The sequence below is a fragment of the Astyanax mexicanus genome, chromosome 3 (assembly GCF_023375975.1).
Source record: "Astyanax mexicanus isolate ESR-SI-001 chromosome 3, AstMex3_surface, whole genome shotgun sequence".
In the NCBI taxonomy this organism is placed as follows: Eukaryota; Metazoa; Chordata; class Actinopteri; order Characiformes; family Acestrorhamphidae; genus Astyanax; species Astyanax mexicanus.
Genome location: NC_064410.1, coordinates 54,006,310 through 54,024,252, shown reverse-complemented (window position 1 = coordinate 54,024,252; position 17,943 = coordinate 54,006,310). Strand labels below are relative to the sequence as shown.

The following is a 17,943-nucleotide window of genomic DNA, read 5'->3' as shown; positions in this document are numbered from 1 at the left end:
GATGCACAGGTTGTATTGTCATTATTGTCATGATTTAATATTGCAGAACAAAAAATAGCAAGGCAATTTTCCAATATCGTGTAGCCCTAGATTGTAATATGTAAATGTGCGAATAACATGGTGTACTCTTTCTTTTAACTCTCTGTGATGTTTGTGCAGAAGCAGCAGAACATCTCTGGCCAAGAGAGCCCCTCTGCAAATGACACTGCTGCATGCCTGAGTCCCCATGTGACATAATCGTGGGGCTGCCATGGTAGCAGCAGGAAACACGGGGCGAACGAGGCAGTGGAGAGTGGACAGGGCGAATGGGGCCGGGGAGAGTGGACAGGGTGTACGGGGCGGACGAGGCCAGGGACAGTGGACAGGGCAGTGTGGAGAGGTGGGGTTGTGTAAGCCATTAGAGCGCAGTGCCCCTCATTGTGCTGAGTGCGGGTGGCAGGGCTGACGTGCAGCTTGTGTTGTCGGGCTGCAGCACAGGCTGGCCTTTGTTTTGGGTCTGGCGCTCTGTGCTGAATGGGTTACTCCACGCTGGAGAGGCATGACGCCACGCCTGCATCTGTCTCCACTCCTCACACTCCTCCAGATGTGAACCCACCCGCCTCCAGATGTGAGCCCACCCGCCCCTCTCCTTCCTCTTTAATACAAGCTGAAGTCTGAGAGAGGGAATTTATAAGCCTGAAGCATGTGTGTGTGCACGTGTGTGTGGATATGTTGCACGACTACTAATTTTTAATAGTCAACTGATTATTTATTTACAAATAGTCGACTAATCTAAAATTTTAATATCAAAACAAGATTCTGGAGGTTGTCTATTTTTAGTTTATACAATTTTAGTGTGAATTGCTGCTGGTTTGCTTATTTTGATTAGTTGACAGCTAGCAACTGCAGTGGCTACACACGTGCACACATGCATACATCCGTGCACATTAGGGCTGCACAATATATTTTAGTTTTAGCATTGTCATCACGATGTGCGCATGCACAATAGTCACATCACAGGACATGTCACTTAAGGCAATTAAATCAAACACGTCATGCTGCAATGTTTTGATTCTTGACACAAGAAGTAGATACACAGCCCTGTCTCTGTGTCTGTGTGAGTGACTGCATGGCCTCCACCCACATGGTTGGGCACGAGTTTGTAAACACGTGTCGAAAGCTGTGCACCTCAGTCCAGCACAGTTTTGTGCAGATATTTCCAGTTACAGCTGAATTCACGCTTTTAATCCCAGAAAAAATGCTCTTATTACCTAAAAATCCGTTTAAATGCCTGATTTAAAGGGCAGATTACTGTTGTTTTGCTGTTGTGCTTGGGTTTTGAGAGCTCGGTGCTGACTCAGCTCTTGATCTGTCCGGACCCGAGACAGCGCCAGTTGGGGCGAAGCTGGTGACGTCATGGGCCCTGCATTGTTTAATATTGCGATATGTATCATCGGAAAAAGAACATGAGTAATGTAAAATATTTCCAATATCGTGCAGTCCTAGTGCACGTGTTTCTACCTGTGCCGCTCAAGACTTTCTCATTGTCTCTAAACTCTTGTCTGTCAGTTTTCCTCTTTTGTGTGAACTATAGGACTAGAGCACAATGGTCCAGGCCTCAAATGAGGACGTCTTGCCATCTGTAAGGGTTTGCATTGTTTTAAGTGCAGCATGAGACAGATCTGACCTAGATATCCACTCCTTTGTTAATGGGAGGAGGGGGAACTAGGCAGATTTGTAATGAGAAGCAGACTACAATGGCCATTTTCCTCCACTGTTGTATATAAAACTCTGTTCCAGCTACACCGCGCAGGCTTGGAGTTTTGTAATGATTTTTAGGACTAAAAATGCTGAAGAGATTTATTTCTGCAGTGTGAAGAACCTGTAATGGGATTAAACTGATTCAGGCTGATCTATTATTTCTGTGTTTTTGATATCACAAGTTTGTTGGAACTAATAAGCTGTTCATGGCACAACAGCAAAAGGGTTTAAAACCTTGAATTTAAGAGCCCTTTTTACACCAGCACTATTTGGTCTGGTTAAAATGATAGTTCGATTGAGCAGGTGTGAAAACAGCAATTACACTCTGGTGCAGATCAAAACAACCAGACCCAGACCAGCTAGTGTAGGTGGACTTAGTCTGGTCCCAAATGAACTCTGGAGCAGTTTGCTTGTGGTGAGAACGTGATCCGGTCTCGATCTGACCCAGCTATTAAATATACTTATTTTTTATTTAAACTAAACTGATCATAAGGTGCATTTAAACTGATTTATTAGTCAGGTAAGTCTTATTACTGTAGCAATGAACAAGCGCTGCTGTTGTATGTGCAGCGTTCATTGCTTGCAGCCGCGCGACTTTACAGCTCTGCATGTCTTACTGAAAACACTGTTTGAAAGTGCAGCAGCAGATTTTTAACTTTCAGCGTCGAAGCAACTTCACACTGCACAGATATCCGCGCTGGAACATAGAATATTCTTACTATATTTACTTTCCTGCTTCTGCACCAGACAAATCTGACCAATCAGAGGAGACGATGTGCTTGCGTGGTTTATTGTAGCACATTTTGGTACGTTTAGGCTTGTGTGAAACCAAACCAAATAGAGGGAGAAACGCTCCAGGTAAATGAACTCAACTGATCTGGACCATGGAAACAAACTACGGGTGTAAAAACGCCTGTCCTTATAGAAACATTCTCTCCAGTTAATTCAGAAGCATTTCTGTTGGTCCACTCATCTTTTAAATTGATGAAATTGATATGGATCCTGGTTCATCCTCTGTTTATTGTCTCCCCCTCTTGCTGTTGTGTGTATAGAGAGAGAGAGAAGAACTGTGAGAGATAAAGAATAAAGAAAGATAAGGCAGCATTTTACTTGTAGTATATTCTGACTCAACATACTAATGTTAACATTTTATAGCTAAATTAACACACTGCAGGTTGAATTACCTATTTTAGGAGGTGCTATACAGCACTAGATGGAAGTACTTCTATATTGCACCACTGTCTGTTGTAATTAATTGAAAAGACTTGATAGAACTCATAAAGAACTGCTGGATTGACGTTGTCACACAAAGTTTTGTCTTCATCTTTAACTTTTTGACAGACGAAGCACAAGTTTGCTTGCTGTGTGTTGAGTGTTACAGCTCTAATTAAGTCATTGTCCTTTTAGTCTTCCGACCAGAGCCGCCCAAATTGCAGGCTAAAATTGGAAGTGTTTAGTTTGGCCTGCCAGAAAGTTACTCTAACCCCACCCACCCACTCATTCTGACTGTAAACATATCATAACTGTCATACGAAAACCTTGTATCTTCATTTTTACACTTCTTTACTCCTTTCTTCTGTTTTACATCAGTTAGATGTGACTGTTGTTCTTTACTGTTGTGTGGACCCAAGTCAATGGTTGGATTAATTGGAACAAAATATTTTTACATTGACTTATTGCTGTTCACATAAATTTTTTGCTGTTTGTTCATTTAGCAGAATCATTACATGTTATATTTTATACATAATACGTAATGTTTCTGATGCGCAATGATGTATACATATTATATTTTTCTGCATTATTTATTGAGTTAAGTAATACAGGAATTTTACCAGACTGCACATGATATATGAAATGAAATATCCAACATTTTGTGACCTTTAACAATCTTAACATTTAGTAATGTATCTTTCGGATTACACATTGAGTGGCAGACTGGAATAAAATAGCTAATAATTATTATTATTATATTGTGCAGATATAGTGAGTCTCTGGTATATTTTTAAATGTATTTGGTATATTAGACTGCAAAATTTGTATTATTACGCCTTTTTTTTTGGGGGGGGGGATTGCCTTGCTGTGTGTGACTGTGACTGTGACTATGATGCATGCTCACATTGTGATGACCATGCTGAAACAGTATATTGTGCAGCCATACTTCCTTATTTATATATTTGTTTTTGTGACTCGTATCACTTCATAAATATTGCAGTTTGATCCCTCAGGAGAAAATGTGGGTGATCATTTTCTAGACATAAACAAACACTGCTCTATTTCTGTGCTCAGTCTGTTTACTCAGCTTCACTGTTTGACACTATGGAAATTGGGGTGGGGTTTTATGACTCTGACTGCTAATGGAAAGTCTTTGATTTTCATGCTCAATTTCAGTACAAAGAAAACCCAGAGAGTCTGTGTGATGGGTTTTCCCCCGTCTCTAATATCAACAAACTATTAATTAGGTGGCTAGAAGTACTGGATGTCCAAGAACCGTGCACTTGTATTTCTTTCTTTTGGAGATGGAGAGAATTACTCATAATTGGAGCAGCTCCTTGACTGCATGCTCAGATATGGGTCTCCTGGAGTGGAGTTCACTGGACTTCACAAAGACACAGCTACAGTCACACAGATGCACTTCCTTCACGGACAGGTAAAACATCTCTTTCACTCTTACTGTGAATTTAAGACTCTACTGTTTCTGCATGACTGTCGTTGATGGGCCTGTTTATTTTATTTTTCCCCCAAAAAATATTTATTATAAATGCTATTGTCATTTAAAGACCATTTAACCCACTGTTACAGTTAGGCCTGTCTTGATGATTACATTCTTTTGCACACTGTAGGTTCCCAGTGTTTTTGAGATTACCACATTCTTAAAATAACAATAATAATGCTATTCAACTAATATAGAACAATAAAAGTAAGGCATAATGATTAAGTAACATCATTTTTTACACATACAATTAACATTTTTTATGTTAAAATGTTTATACACAATATTTCATTTGTTTAAACAACTTAAAAAATATAAATAGATTAAATGAAACCTCAGACATACTGTCTCACTCATCACTGTGCTCTCCTTATTTAGAAAAACTCTATAACCAACACTGAGAAAATTTGAAGAATCATGGTCATGTACAATAAGTAGATAATGTAATTATGGTGACAGCCTAGATACAATGATGATGATTTGATAGTGCATAAGTTAAAGTTAATTAACCTAATTAGTTAACCTTAACTTTTGATTAACATTTTTGGGAATTCAGACATTGACATGTATATGTCCTATATAAATGTCCTTTTTCACTCTGATAGCTGTTGGCTAAAACATTGGTGACAATTCATTTTGTAGGTAAATAGGCAAGTAAAAATAATGGGCAATAAGCTTAAGCCTAGGGCTGGGCAATATGTAAAAAAAATCTCATCAAGATATAGTTTTTCATATCAGCCGATATTGATATGTATCACGATATAAATCAAATCACTTTCTGTTACACTTAAAGGTTTCTTTTTTACTTGTGGACAGACACTAGGATGTCCACATCTTGCCAGGTGGGTACAAGGTGCTCAGACAGCTTTTAAATTAATTTTAAAAAGTCATTATACATCCACATAGGTCCGGAACCCCCCCACATTTATGGTCCTTAAAACAAGTACAAGGGGACAAATATATAAACTAAAAAAAAAATCAGTTTTCAGCGTTACTTAAACAGGAAATAGAAAATAAAGTTTATCGAATCCTATCGTCCGGCTTATCATAGTTATCGCGATATATATTTCCTCGATTACTATCTATCGTTTTATTGCCCAGCACTTCTTAAGCCCTTATAACAAATATCCATAAATCAACAATTTAGCAATTTTGAGGATTTTTTTTAAATACTAAACAATGTGCTTTTATTTAGGATATTTATATTTAACGAGAAAATGTTTTATATATGGTTATCCAGTAGAGGGACTATGCTGTATGATCGGTCAGTAATGTAATTATTAAGACCAGTCTAATGACAGTGGTTGAAATAATAAGTATGGAAGTTGTGTCTGGCGGGTGTAATGCTGAGTCTCACTGTGTGTGTGTGTTTGTAATCGCAGGGGAGGATCCTGTCTCTGTTGGATGATAACACACTGCACCTGTGGGAGATTGGGCAGAGGGAACAGTGCTCCAGCCTGGAGGAAGTGTGCAGTTTCACCATCCCCTGCAGAACAGTCATCGAAAGCACCAGGTGATTTTCCCCTACCCATAGTCATCTGTCATTAAATATGACTTACCCTTCTGTGCTTATGGTTACTGCAGGTGATTTTACAAAGCAGCTTTACTAATGTTCCAAAACTGAAGAGCAGAGACTCACAAAACATGTCATTCCAATTGAGCAAACCAAAGAAAGCTGGAGTAAGAAACCGTGGGAGAAGACTCTGAAAGGGTGGATCCATCCTCCCCTGGTCAAAATTTAACATAACATCTTTTAGTAACTTGTTAGTGCTCAAGTCACATTTGCCCCACATAAGCTCATTGGTTGGTATGGGTGTACTGATGGCTGAATGCATTCATGTACTTTAAGTTGTCCCCATTGTGAGACACATGCTTTTTCCCCCTTTGGAAAGTATTGCCATTAGAATATGATTCTCTGAACAAAATGGCATTAGGCCCAGGATCTATAGTTTTAATGCCATGTGTGGGTTGGAGGGTTTAAAACACCTGTGTTTTTTCTAAAATTATGAAGCTCCATCCAATACTTCTGGGGAGTTTGGGAGTTGGGGTTTGTAATGAAATCATTACAGCAATGAGCCACAGCAGGATAAACACTTTTCTTCTTCCACAATTTATTGTTTGTTCATTTAATGTATGACTTTAACAGTAGTGGTGGTGATGAAAGGATTTATTAATTACTTTATGAAATTACTGCAGTTATTTGATTATTCAGGTAGTCATATAGTGTTGTACTTGAGTGATATTGGTGTAAGGTCTAAAAAATATAAAATTGAGAGCTGGATTTTAGCTCTGTAATCGTGTGTCTCGATATATATATATATATATATATATATATATATATATATAGTCTTGACCAGAGTGTTCGGTTTTGTGAAAACAGACCATGGTACTGTTCATAATTGAGCAGTGTTTAGCACACAAAATGAACACTTTTGGAGCGATGCTAAAACTGTTTAAATTAAAAGATTTAAATGATCTATAGCTTCTGTCTGGTGTAATTATATTTCAGCTCAGTGTGTTTTAAAAACTAGCAGCAAGTTTGGGTTTTACATGCTTACCTCAGAGTTTGTTGCCTGGTTACAAGGCAAACATCTGATTAATATCTGACTTATGAATATGTATTATCTGATTACCCAAGTTAAAAAAAACAAAACAATCAGATTACTGACACAACATAAAGATTATAATACAATTACTGCAGACCCCATTGTGACTCTAATTATCGATTTCCATTAGTATTAAAAAGAGTAAAGAGATGGAGTTGGTTCTTTTTTGGATTTTTGGTGTTCATTAAAGAATATGTGGAATGTAGGGTTTTCTGGTCTTGAGTAGGGTATTTTTGCGATAACGATATACTTGGCGATATAGGAAAACTAAATTCCTTCATTTCAGGAATATAGTATAATGGTATAACAGTAATCATAATGTGGCAAAAATAAATAATATAGCATAAAATAATAATATTCTGCAATATTTTTTGCTGCATTCTAAGTGCATGCATATCGTCGCTGTCCAATGAAAAACACTGATCTCCAAAACAGAAAAAACCTTGCAAACTTTCAGTGGAAGTCAATGTAAAAAGAGTTTATTGCAGGTAATTTTGAAGAGTTTCTGTTGGTCTATGCATTAAGAAATTTTGGCACGGTGTAAGGGACAGTTTGTCTGTTCAAATTATGTAGTAAACTAAAAATTAACAATTATACAATAAATACACTTAAAACTTCACAGTAAATAATACACTACTTTTAAGACAGAACATCCCTATTATTATTATTATTATTACAATATGAATTTTTAATATGATATTTCTGTGTCACCATATATTGTATACGAAATAATATTGCCCACCCCTAGTCTTGAGTGTATTTTACTTTTCCTGTTATCAGAGTGAGTGTTTAATGGGAGCATTTATCACTTCTGCAGGAGTATCAGCTCGAACCCTGAGTCACAGTTTTGAAATCTGCTTAGTCAGGAGTGTCTAGAATCTCTTTGTTTATTTAGGCTGTGTGCATCTTATTTTTCCCCCTACAGTGCAACACGAGTGACCGTTCTCCTGCCAAAACTCAGCTGTGACCTGCTGGCTGTGGGCACTGAAGGCGGTGGAGTTCACTTCTTGGAGCTGCCCTCTTTGACTCTTCTGGACAAGTCTCTGTTTCAGGATGAGATCATGCAGAGGTGGGAGGCGCTGTTTGTGTTTGTTTGTCTGTCTGTGTTTGTGTTTACTGCACATCATTGTTCCCTCCACTATTCAAATGACTTACTACCATATAGCACAGGGTATTTATTTGTTATTTGATGTATTTAAATGGCCCAAAAGCTTATGTGTATTTTTGTATCATATAGGTGACTGATGTAGCATTCGCTCTTTTTAAACATTCTTATCAGTATGTGACTGTTCAGATCCATGTCAGAACTGGATCATGTTAAAAGATGTATACAGCCTAAAAAGCTTTGGATTAAGTGAGAAAATTAGATGCTGTGTAAATGCGACATCCATTTAGGAAAAACCCTTATTGGTCTTGTGGTGTTGCACAAATGTTTCACTTCTCCAGTTCATGTTGTAGAAAAAAAAAGTGAAGACCGGTGTTTGAAAAACACATGGTTTGTGTTACTGTGCCTCTTTCAAAACTCAATTTAGTCCTTAGATATAGAAGGCCACTTCTAAGGTCAATTCCCAGGCACTTGAGCAAAGCACCAAATTCCCAATTGTTTCCTGGGTGATGAGGTGGCTCACCACTACTTTGGGTGTGCGTTCTTACTGCCTTATTTACTAGTGTGACTACAGTGTGTGTTCACTTTACTGTGCAGTGGCTGTGACCTTAACCCTTCTGTTATGTTGCAGGTCAAACTGACTTGTTTTAATGTTTAAAAAAAAAACACACAGGAAAACTATTATAAACAGGTTAGCAGCACAACTCTTTAATCTAACCAGCTAAGGGCTTAATATATGTTTATAATAACACATACAGTGCTGTTCAGTGTTTGTGTCTGAAATATTTTGATCTATCATAGATTGTAAGCAGTGAACATTTTATTACACATTTGATTATTTTTGATCAAAAGGATGTATATGGAGAAAAATATTGGATTGTTTAACATGGTTAAACAGGTCAGATTGACCTGAGAACATTACTGCTCACTAAAACTGAACGATTTCCTAAAGTTGAACACAAAACAGGAAAGCTGCACTTACTTGTACGTGATGAAAATCTTCAGTTAAATAAATGAAATGTACAGCTATGGAAAATATTAAGAGACCACTTCAGTTTCTGAATCAGTTTTTCTGATTTAGCTATTTATAGGTATATGTTTGAGTAAAAAGAGCATTGTAGTTTTATTCTGTAAACTACTGACCACATTTCCTCCAAATTCATTGTAAAAATGTTGTCATTTAGAGCATTTGTTTGCAGAAAATGAGAAATTGCTGAAATACCAAAAAAAAAATCTGAAATCAATAATTGGTGCAATAACTTTGTTTTTTAATCACAGTTTTTATGCATCTTGGCATGTCCTCCACCAGTCTTACACACTGCTTTTGGCTAACTTTTATGCCACTCCTTTTATAAGCGGTCTCTTATTTTTTTTAACAGAGCTGTGTAATGGTTTGTTTGTGTAAGAATATTGTTATAAAGAAGTGAAATGCATGGTTTATGCTGATGGTGTTTTTGTGGGAGTCGGTCTGTAGCCTCTGCTCCCTCAGTCGCAGTGGTGGGTGGATACATTCCACTGCCTGTGAGCTTACCTCATAAAACAAGCATTCGGGGACTCCCTCCTGACTGAGAGCTCTGGGCTCTGCTCCACTCAGCTCTGCTCTGCTCTGAGGGTAATGAACTCTCAGAGTGCTCTATTGTTTACCTCCTCATGCCCTCCTCCTCTGACCCTGTGGTTTGAGGTTGAGTCCCACGCTGATCTGGGACACTTCTGAACTGGGGAGAACTTTCTGTGGCCTTCTTTGGTTGGGGCCAAGTGCCCACTCTTACGTCCAGCTGTGGCTGTCTGTTACAGGGCTTGGATAGACATACATTTTCTCATCTGTTCCTCTTGTTTTAGAGTGTGGAGTGGAACTGAGTTACAAGGGGAGGTGATTGAAGTCCTTCACCAAAGCAATGGAACAGTCCTTCAGAAACCTGATATGTCAGCAAAATAAATAAATAAATAAATAAATAAAAATCACTGCTTCATTAGCGGCTACTAGTGACATCCTGAAGGCGATGCTTCCAGTCTGCAGTGATGTGGAAAAATTGGAACATTTTTGCAACATTGCTACTGGACTTCACTATGAAGTTGCTAAGATTCAAGTACCATGTAAATCTGAAGCCTGCGTCAAGTACATAAGTCTTATACTTCAAATCTGAGTCAGCTCACTAAATTTAAAGTCATTTCAATATTTGACACCAGTGAAGTAGTTGATTTAGGAGTATATTAAACTAGCAATTAATAATATCAAGAACAAACGAGCTAAATATGAGATTAGATGACATAGGGTGGCTAAAACTATATTGTTTTACTGTGTACAAAACCATGCAAATATATATATATATATTTATTATTATTATTATTATTATTATTATTATTATTATTATTTTTTTTTTTTTTTTGTGAAATTTAAATATGCTAAATACTTACTTTCTGTACCAGTAGCTTCAGCTACCATGCAGCTCTCAACTTTTTTTTTTGTTTTTGTTTTTTTAAGTTTTCTCTGTACAATTAAGCTTTTTATATCTTACACCAAGTTGTCTGTTTGTCCAAGTTCAGCTGATAGAATTTAGTATATGACTAATTTTTGTATATTTGTTGATCTATAAGCTATACAATCAGTTCAAGTGCGTTACCACCTAAAGTTTAATTATTCGCTTCTTTAAACTTTTCTGATCTTCAGGTAACAATGTAAACTGTACCATTTAAGGTAGAACAGGAGATTTTGATAGCTACCAATACATACTAAGACACGTTTTTTCCTTTCTTTTTAAATCAAGCAACCATTAAACATTTATAACAACATTTAAACTAAGAAAATACAACAACTGTTGTAACTTTTGTATTGCTGGTGATCTCTCGTAATCTCTGGAGGCCATATAACCCTAACACTTCATCCTAAAGCTCTATATTAATAAGTTAAGGTATTTTGTGTCATTAAAGCATTTTTTATTTCTATTGCTTTAAAGGGAATTTGACGTTTGAATTATGAGAACTAGCCTGATTGGCCAGCTGGCTGCAGTGAGTCTTATTAAAAGGCAGAAAATCACACTTCACGACATTGTTGAAGAAGCTGTTTAAGCTGAAATAAATTACAGCTTTCCCAGAGCCTCGTTCCTCTTATAGCCGGGTTGTCTTGTTAAACTTCATCTTCCTGTAGGAAGCGACCATGAACTGCTCATTAAGTGAGCACAATTTAGGCTAATGGGCGGCCTGTCTAAGCTGCTGCTAATAAGTACGTGTCAGCCAGGAAACTACAGAACAAAATGCTTTTGTACCAAGTGCCAAATCCCCTGAGCCCCAGTGGAAGAGGCAATCGAGGCAGAGCCTGCAAGCTTCACATGCACATCAGAATGCCGGAATCCCTAAAAATACTCTGAGACTCTGCTCAAAACAATGCCCAGCATTGTGGTCAGCTGTTTGTCTGTCTTTAAGCTTTCAGAGACCGTCTTCGGTCAGTCATCAGCAGTTTTTAATTTTGTGCTGTCAGGAATACTCTCCCAGTTTAAAGTGCAGCTGTTTTTAGTGATTCTACAGTACTGTGTTAAAGTTTCAGGATTGTGTGAGAATAAGGAATAAAATCTTTTGTGGTACAACGTCCTGTAGGAGAGCTTCTGTTTATGTTTGAACTAATTTTAAGTTCAAGATGGTTTGTGGTTGTATTTTTCTAAATTCTGTCACTAGTGGCTTATAGTTGGTGAGCAGGGCTGGCAATTCATTTAAGATGTTGTGATGAAAAAAAAATTAAATAACCGTAATATTGATCATTTTTTATTTATTTTTAAATGTTCAATTAGAACCCGCAGCTGGCAACAGGATACTAGCATAACTTCATAACTGAAGTAACCTACAGAAACAAATGCACATTTATATAAAGCATCAAAAATATCCAGTGCAGTGCTATTGACCTGTCAAAAACTATTAATGAGTAATCAAGCTTAGAAAAAAATAACCATTACAGCTTAAGCTATACATGCCTGTCCAGGGTGGCTGTTTGCACCACAATCAACACAAACCAATACGGTCTCTCTCTAAATGAATTTCAGCGCTTTTTATTTTAAAAAAAAAAATTTTAAACCCCCTTAACAGATAGCTTAAAGGTTTTTTTAATGCTGGAATGCAGCATTTTTTTTTATTTCTTTATCCAAACATAACATTCCTCATTTAAACCAAAAAGTGGACTGGCTTCTCTAGACTAGCAAACGGTAGATAAAAAGCAACTCCTAATTTCTCCTTCAAGTGATCTGTCAATCACACATTTTTGCCGCATATATGTAATATTGGATATTTTTGGAAAATATGAGGAAGTCTAATTTTTCCAATTTTAATAGATTTGGTCCTAGTTTTCCAATTATGTTTATCCGAAGTTTTAGGTCCAATTTGTTTAGAAATGTTAAAATTTTTCAAGCAGCACTGGAGCTGTGGTTTGTCCGTCATTGTGTCTGTTGTGCTAGCTTTGGTTCATCAGAACCATCCAGTCCACTGGTACAGCACTCCAGTCTTGTTTTTCCATGTTTCTCTCTGGTCCATCTCCCCATGTCCTGGGTTCTTCTTTTCTCCTAAGTCTCTGTGGGTGTACCATGCACATTCCACTACTTGAAACTATGCCATGACTGTAGAGGAATTCCATACTGTGGCTTTTGATTGGTGGTCATTGGTCAGGGTTTTAAACAGTAGTGTTTATGTATTAAATTCATGTCCTTGTGCAATGCAGCTCTGTCTATAAACCCACAGAGCTTTTGTTTAATGTAACTCCATGTCTTAAGTATCCTCTTCAAACAGTTGAAGCGTATATCAGTTTTAATTGCTTCCAAATGTTGTTGGACGTGTTCTTCACAGTGCTTGAACTCGCAATACAAACTTGAACATGGTTCTTGGACGCTCTCAGCTCTGTAACGTGACACTCTTGCCGCTGTGTTACGTTTTAGCAGCGAGCGTACACTGCAGAATACATGAATGAAGCATTGCTTTGATGCTGGGAGCGTGTTGTAAGCTCAGCTGAGTGATTCAGGAGATGAGGGGGTCGGAGGGAGGGAAGTGGTGGTCTGCTGTCTTTGATCTTCCCAGGCAGGAGCCCAGCTCAGCAGCACTACAAAGAAAACCCAACTTTGCCAAACACGCCGTTCTCTGCTTCGAGTTGTTTTTCATTTGTCACTTTTCTCCTCGTTTGAAGTTCACTGCTGCCTCAGGCATTGTGGATCTCTGGGCCTCTGGTGAAACTGAGCTGAGGTTCAGGGTTCAGATCTTCTGCTGTGCTGAGATGTGAAGATGTGTCTGATGTTGAATCCAGTGAGTGATCTGTTCTCACTGCTCTGTTCTTCAGTGTTCCTGATGAGTATAAGTGTGGGAAGTCTCTGGGGCCGGTGGAGTCCCTGCAGGAGCATCCTCAGCACCCCGACAAAATCCTCATCGGCTACAGCAGAGGCCTGGTGGTGCTGTGGGATCTACAAACTCGACATGTAGACAACCTCTTTCTGGGAAAACAGGTGAGCATGAAGACAGGGTTACATCTGCAGTATTTTTTTTAATAAATAATAAATTAGAACAATTAAAGTAAATGTTATTTGTATACTTTGAAATCGTTTGAGATTTCAGTTCATTTTTATTTTACCTTATTACTTTTTTGTATTTGTGTAAATCAGTTTATTTATGTAATTTTTTTTTTTTTTTTTTTTTTTTTTTGTGGCATGTGGTATTTTGTTAGATTTTTTTTATTTTACTTGTCTTTGTTTATTTATGGTACATTTTATTATATATATATTTTTAATTTGTTTAGTTTGTGTGTATTTCATTGTATTGTACTTAAAATATTTTAATTTTACATTCCATTTTTATTTATTTTTTTCAGAGTGCGTTTAACTTTATTTATTAATTTATGTACTTATTTTATTTATATGTGCTTATTATCTATTTCCTTAATTTATGAATTTATCTACTTTTTTGAAAGCATTCACAAGGTTTTTGTATTTATGTATTTCGCTCCTTTTAAATATCTAGTTTGTGTGTTTTGTGTTTGTCTCTTCTGCAGCAGCTGGAGAGTTTGGTCTGGGAGCGGTCGGGGAACAGCTTTGTCAGCTCCCACAGTGATGGCGGGTACATGGTGTGGTCTGTTAGTAGCAGCACCCCTTGCACCAATGAACCAGTCAGCTCCACTATAACATACGGTAAGTCAGAAGTATAACATGCTCCATGTCCGGTCATGGTTTAAATCTCCAGAGCTGGAGAACTGAATAAAATAGACCTGTTTCTCTGATTTTGCTATTTATAGGTTTATGTTTGAGTAAAATGAACATGTTTTATTTTATATACAGCAGACATTTCTCCCAAATTCCAAATAAAAATATTGTCATTTAGAGCATTTATTTGCAGAAAATGAGAAATGGCTGAAATGGCAAAGAAAACAAGTTCATATTCAGAAAGTTCAGAAATCAATATTAGGTGGAATAACTCTGGTTTTTAATCACAGTTTTCATGCATCTTGGCATGTTCCCCTCCACCAGTCTTACACACTGCTTTTGGATAATTTTATGCCAAGTTCAAGCAGTTCAGCTTGGTTTGATGGCTGTGATCATCCATCTTCCTCTTGATTATATTCTAGAGATTTTCAATTTGGTAAAATAAGTTTTTTTTTTTTCAGGGCTGTATATATGGAGAATATTACAGATTCTGTAAGTGATACTGATAGTGTTTAATAACTCCTGTAAGACTTTGGGGAAGGGGAAGAGGTGCTGATGGATGCAGGGTTGTGTTGTGTGAGCAGTTAACACACCTGATTCCCTTTTGTGAATTCTGGCAGTGCTTTATACAGATACGAGGTGTGCAGCTGCTCGGTTGGGTGAAAGAACTACAGGCACAGCAGTGCTTTTGTAAACTGTGTCCAAGCAAATCACACACACTGCTAAACACATGTCTGGGCAGTTGGCTAGCAGACTGTACATTATAAAATTTCAAGTGTAGTTTGTCATCCTTGCTTTCAAAGCAGGACAGCAGTTTGTCATCCTTGCTTTCAAAGCAGGACAGCAAACTGCAGCACAGCCAGCCAAACACAATAATCATATCAGCTTGCAGAGCAAAGCTGGTTTGGCATCAGTTTTCAAACCTCGCAAAAATCTCCAAGCTTGAAAAGACGATCATCTCTCTTCGTCATCCAGAATACATTTATGGACCCTTTCTGTTTCTCTGCACTGGGAAAAAGTAATTTTACTATGGGGTGTCTCTGCTGTTGTTGACTGGTTTACACAAGATATATAAATCTCAATATAAATGACATATGAAACGCCTTGATTTATGCATTGCCTTCACACCCTAATTAAATTAGCATTATGTGAGAATTGGAATTTCTTGTCTTACCCTTTCCCCAGAGTCTCGAAGTAAAATATGTGCTCTGAGCCACTCCTAAAGGATGGCCTGCTTTAAACATGCTTTTCTGGACAAGCTGAGAGATACAAAAATTATTTTGCCTCTTAAGAAAAAATCTAAAAGCATGTGGACTGACCTTTGTACTAAAATGAATCTGGTGTTGTGCAGGTCTCTTAAGTCTTGTCCCTCCTGCTTTAAAAAATTACATAGTGCAGAAAGCAGTGTGCCGAGTACAAAGTAGCGCCAATAGAGATGCTAGTCTCACTTTAATGTTGGTTGTTGTTTTTGTTGATGGTGAATTGGCTGTAACTCTGACTGGTCATTCTGAAGATGTGTGTCTAGCTCACAGAATATCTGGAAATGTAGTTAATGCACCGCAGACTTTAGTGAATACAGCTTTTTATTGGCTTGTAAAGTTGTTCTGCAGACTTATTAAAATGCTCTTGTTTTTAAATTAGCTGATGGGTTATTAACACATGTTTCACTGGGGTTTCATAGCTGTTTTTCAAACAAATCTCCACTCTAGGGATGATGTAGTGCAGAGCGGGCCAAAGTGAAATCGTTTTGGCCTTGCAAAGTGTTATTCTGAACTGTTCACCTCAACACCACCTCAATTTTTATGTCATTCCGTTTATTATTTTTTTAATTTGTGTTTTATGTGCTCTCATTAGGCCTGTCCTTTTTTATTTATTCGGATGATTTAGTTTGCGAAAAATAATTGTTAAACAACAGTGTTATTTTATGCAACTGATAATAATAAAAAACATATATAACAAATCAACTACATTTGAGGTTTTTAAACTTGGCTTATTCACTTTTATGGGCTCTTGTTTCTAAAACATAGATGCAATGGGAAATACAGAGAAGTTAAAACTCTTGAGGATACCTTGATCACTTAAGTACTGCGTCAGATCTAAGTAATTCCATCATGATAACCAGTTATTTATTTTTTTTGTGCGACATTATTTCCAGAAATTATTGCAAAAAGCTATATTGTAATTTTAAGCTTGTTGTATGTCACTGATATTTACAAATGAATGGCATCATATTTGATAATGTAATAGCATAATTAATGCATATGTACACTTATATTTAAATTCCAATGTCTGAACATGGATTTTTATTTAAAAGTAACATATTTAGATATTCTAAATAAATGAAACATTAAGAAATAAAACTGTAATTGTAGCCAACTTTAAAATTAGCCTTTGTGTTTAACAATCAGTTGAGGTTAAGACCATATACTGTACAAGAAGTTAATAATGTGATTGTTGCAGGTGTAATAAAACATGATAAAAAGTACTTATCTTCGATGAATAGCACACCTCCGTTCTCCCACAGCGTTCCGAGATCCAGAAATTTTGACTGTTTGTCCAAACACCCCTCAGACTGGGTCACACGGGGCATAATTTTGCCCTGAAAAATAGCTTTTCACACCGTTATCCAGCTCAAAGTAGCTCAAAATAATCTTTTGCACTTTAAGTTATTAATGCCTCATTTTAAATGTCAGGACCTGGATAACGGTTGAAAAAGAAGGATGTTTGTACAACCTGTTAAAATTTCTAGATCTCGTAATGCTGTGGGAGAATGGAGGTGTGCTATTCATCAAAGGTAAGTACCTTTTATTATGTTTTACTACATCAAAAGTCCATTTTACACCAGAGCTCTCCTTTATTGTAGTAAAGAAGGTGCAGAAAATGCCTGTTTTTTTGTACAATTTTGTCGTTTTGGGCCTTAAGCCCACCACAAATACTGAATATTTGTTTAAAAAAAAAAAAAAAGCCTGAAAATCTGTGTGTAGAGCTGTATTAACGACTGCCATTCTCTGTCTCTCGTTTCTCTTCAGGTCCGTTTCCCTGTAAAGCCGTGAACAAGATCTTATGGAGGACCGCAGAGTCGGGGTGTGTGTCTGCACTGGGAGCAGTGGGTGATGGTGAAATGTTTTAGCTGTGGCTCTTTTGACTCAGGGGGAAATCCTCTCCCGCACTGTGTTTTCTCTGCAGAGCTCCGCTGGTGCTGTTCAGCGGCGGCATGCCCCGCGCCAGCTACGGAGACAGACACTGCCTAACAATACTGCAGGACAGCCAGCACGTTACCCTCGACTTCACCTCCCGAGTCATCGACTTTTTCACCGTCCACTGCACAGACGCACACAGTGGTGAGTGCGCCGAGAGCCGGCTGCAGTGGGCTGTCGGTGAAACATTTACATCTAATGAAAACAGAAGCTTCTTCAAATAACAGGGGGAATTGGTTTGGCAGTCGATTGCCCGTTTTGTTTTCACAGCGTTCTGGAAATCCCAGGCTTCTGTGAGACCTGAATATATCTAGATCTGTACTAAACCTGGGAGTTTCAGTAGAATTTAAGGGAAGGGGAGGAATAGGATGGATGTCTAACATAGTATGTATGTAGGGGCTGTGCAATTAGCAGGGTTTGTACG

At 37.6% G+C, this 17,943-nt stretch overlaps 1 protein-coding gene across 3 annotated transcripts in view; it reads left to right on the top strand.

Annotated features, from left to right (window-relative positions):
* Window positions 1-17,943, top strand: part of llgl1 (LLGL scribble cell polarity complex component 1) — a 69,000-nt gene that overhangs the window by 27,207 nt on the left and 23,850 nt on the right. For 2 of the 3 annotated variants that reach the window (XM_022683351.2, XM_007247848.4), the window contains exons 3-9: window positions 4,306-4,387; window positions 5,833-5,963; window positions 7,982-8,125; window positions 13,470-13,632; window positions 14,175-14,310; window positions 17,352-17,406; window positions 17,509-17,663. In XM_022683351.2, the coding sequence (XP_022539072.2) occupies window positions 4,306-4,387; window positions 5,833-5,963; window positions 7,982-8,125; window positions 13,470-13,632; window positions 14,175-14,310; window positions 17,352-17,406; window positions 17,509-17,663 (866 nt within the window). The remainder of the gene's footprint in view (window positions 1-4,305; window positions 4,388-5,832; window positions 5,964-7,981; window positions 8,126-13,469; window positions 13,633-14,174; window positions 14,311-17,351; window positions 17,407-17,508; window positions 17,664-17,943) is intronic. The other variant, XM_049475491.1, reaches the window with a different exon arrangement.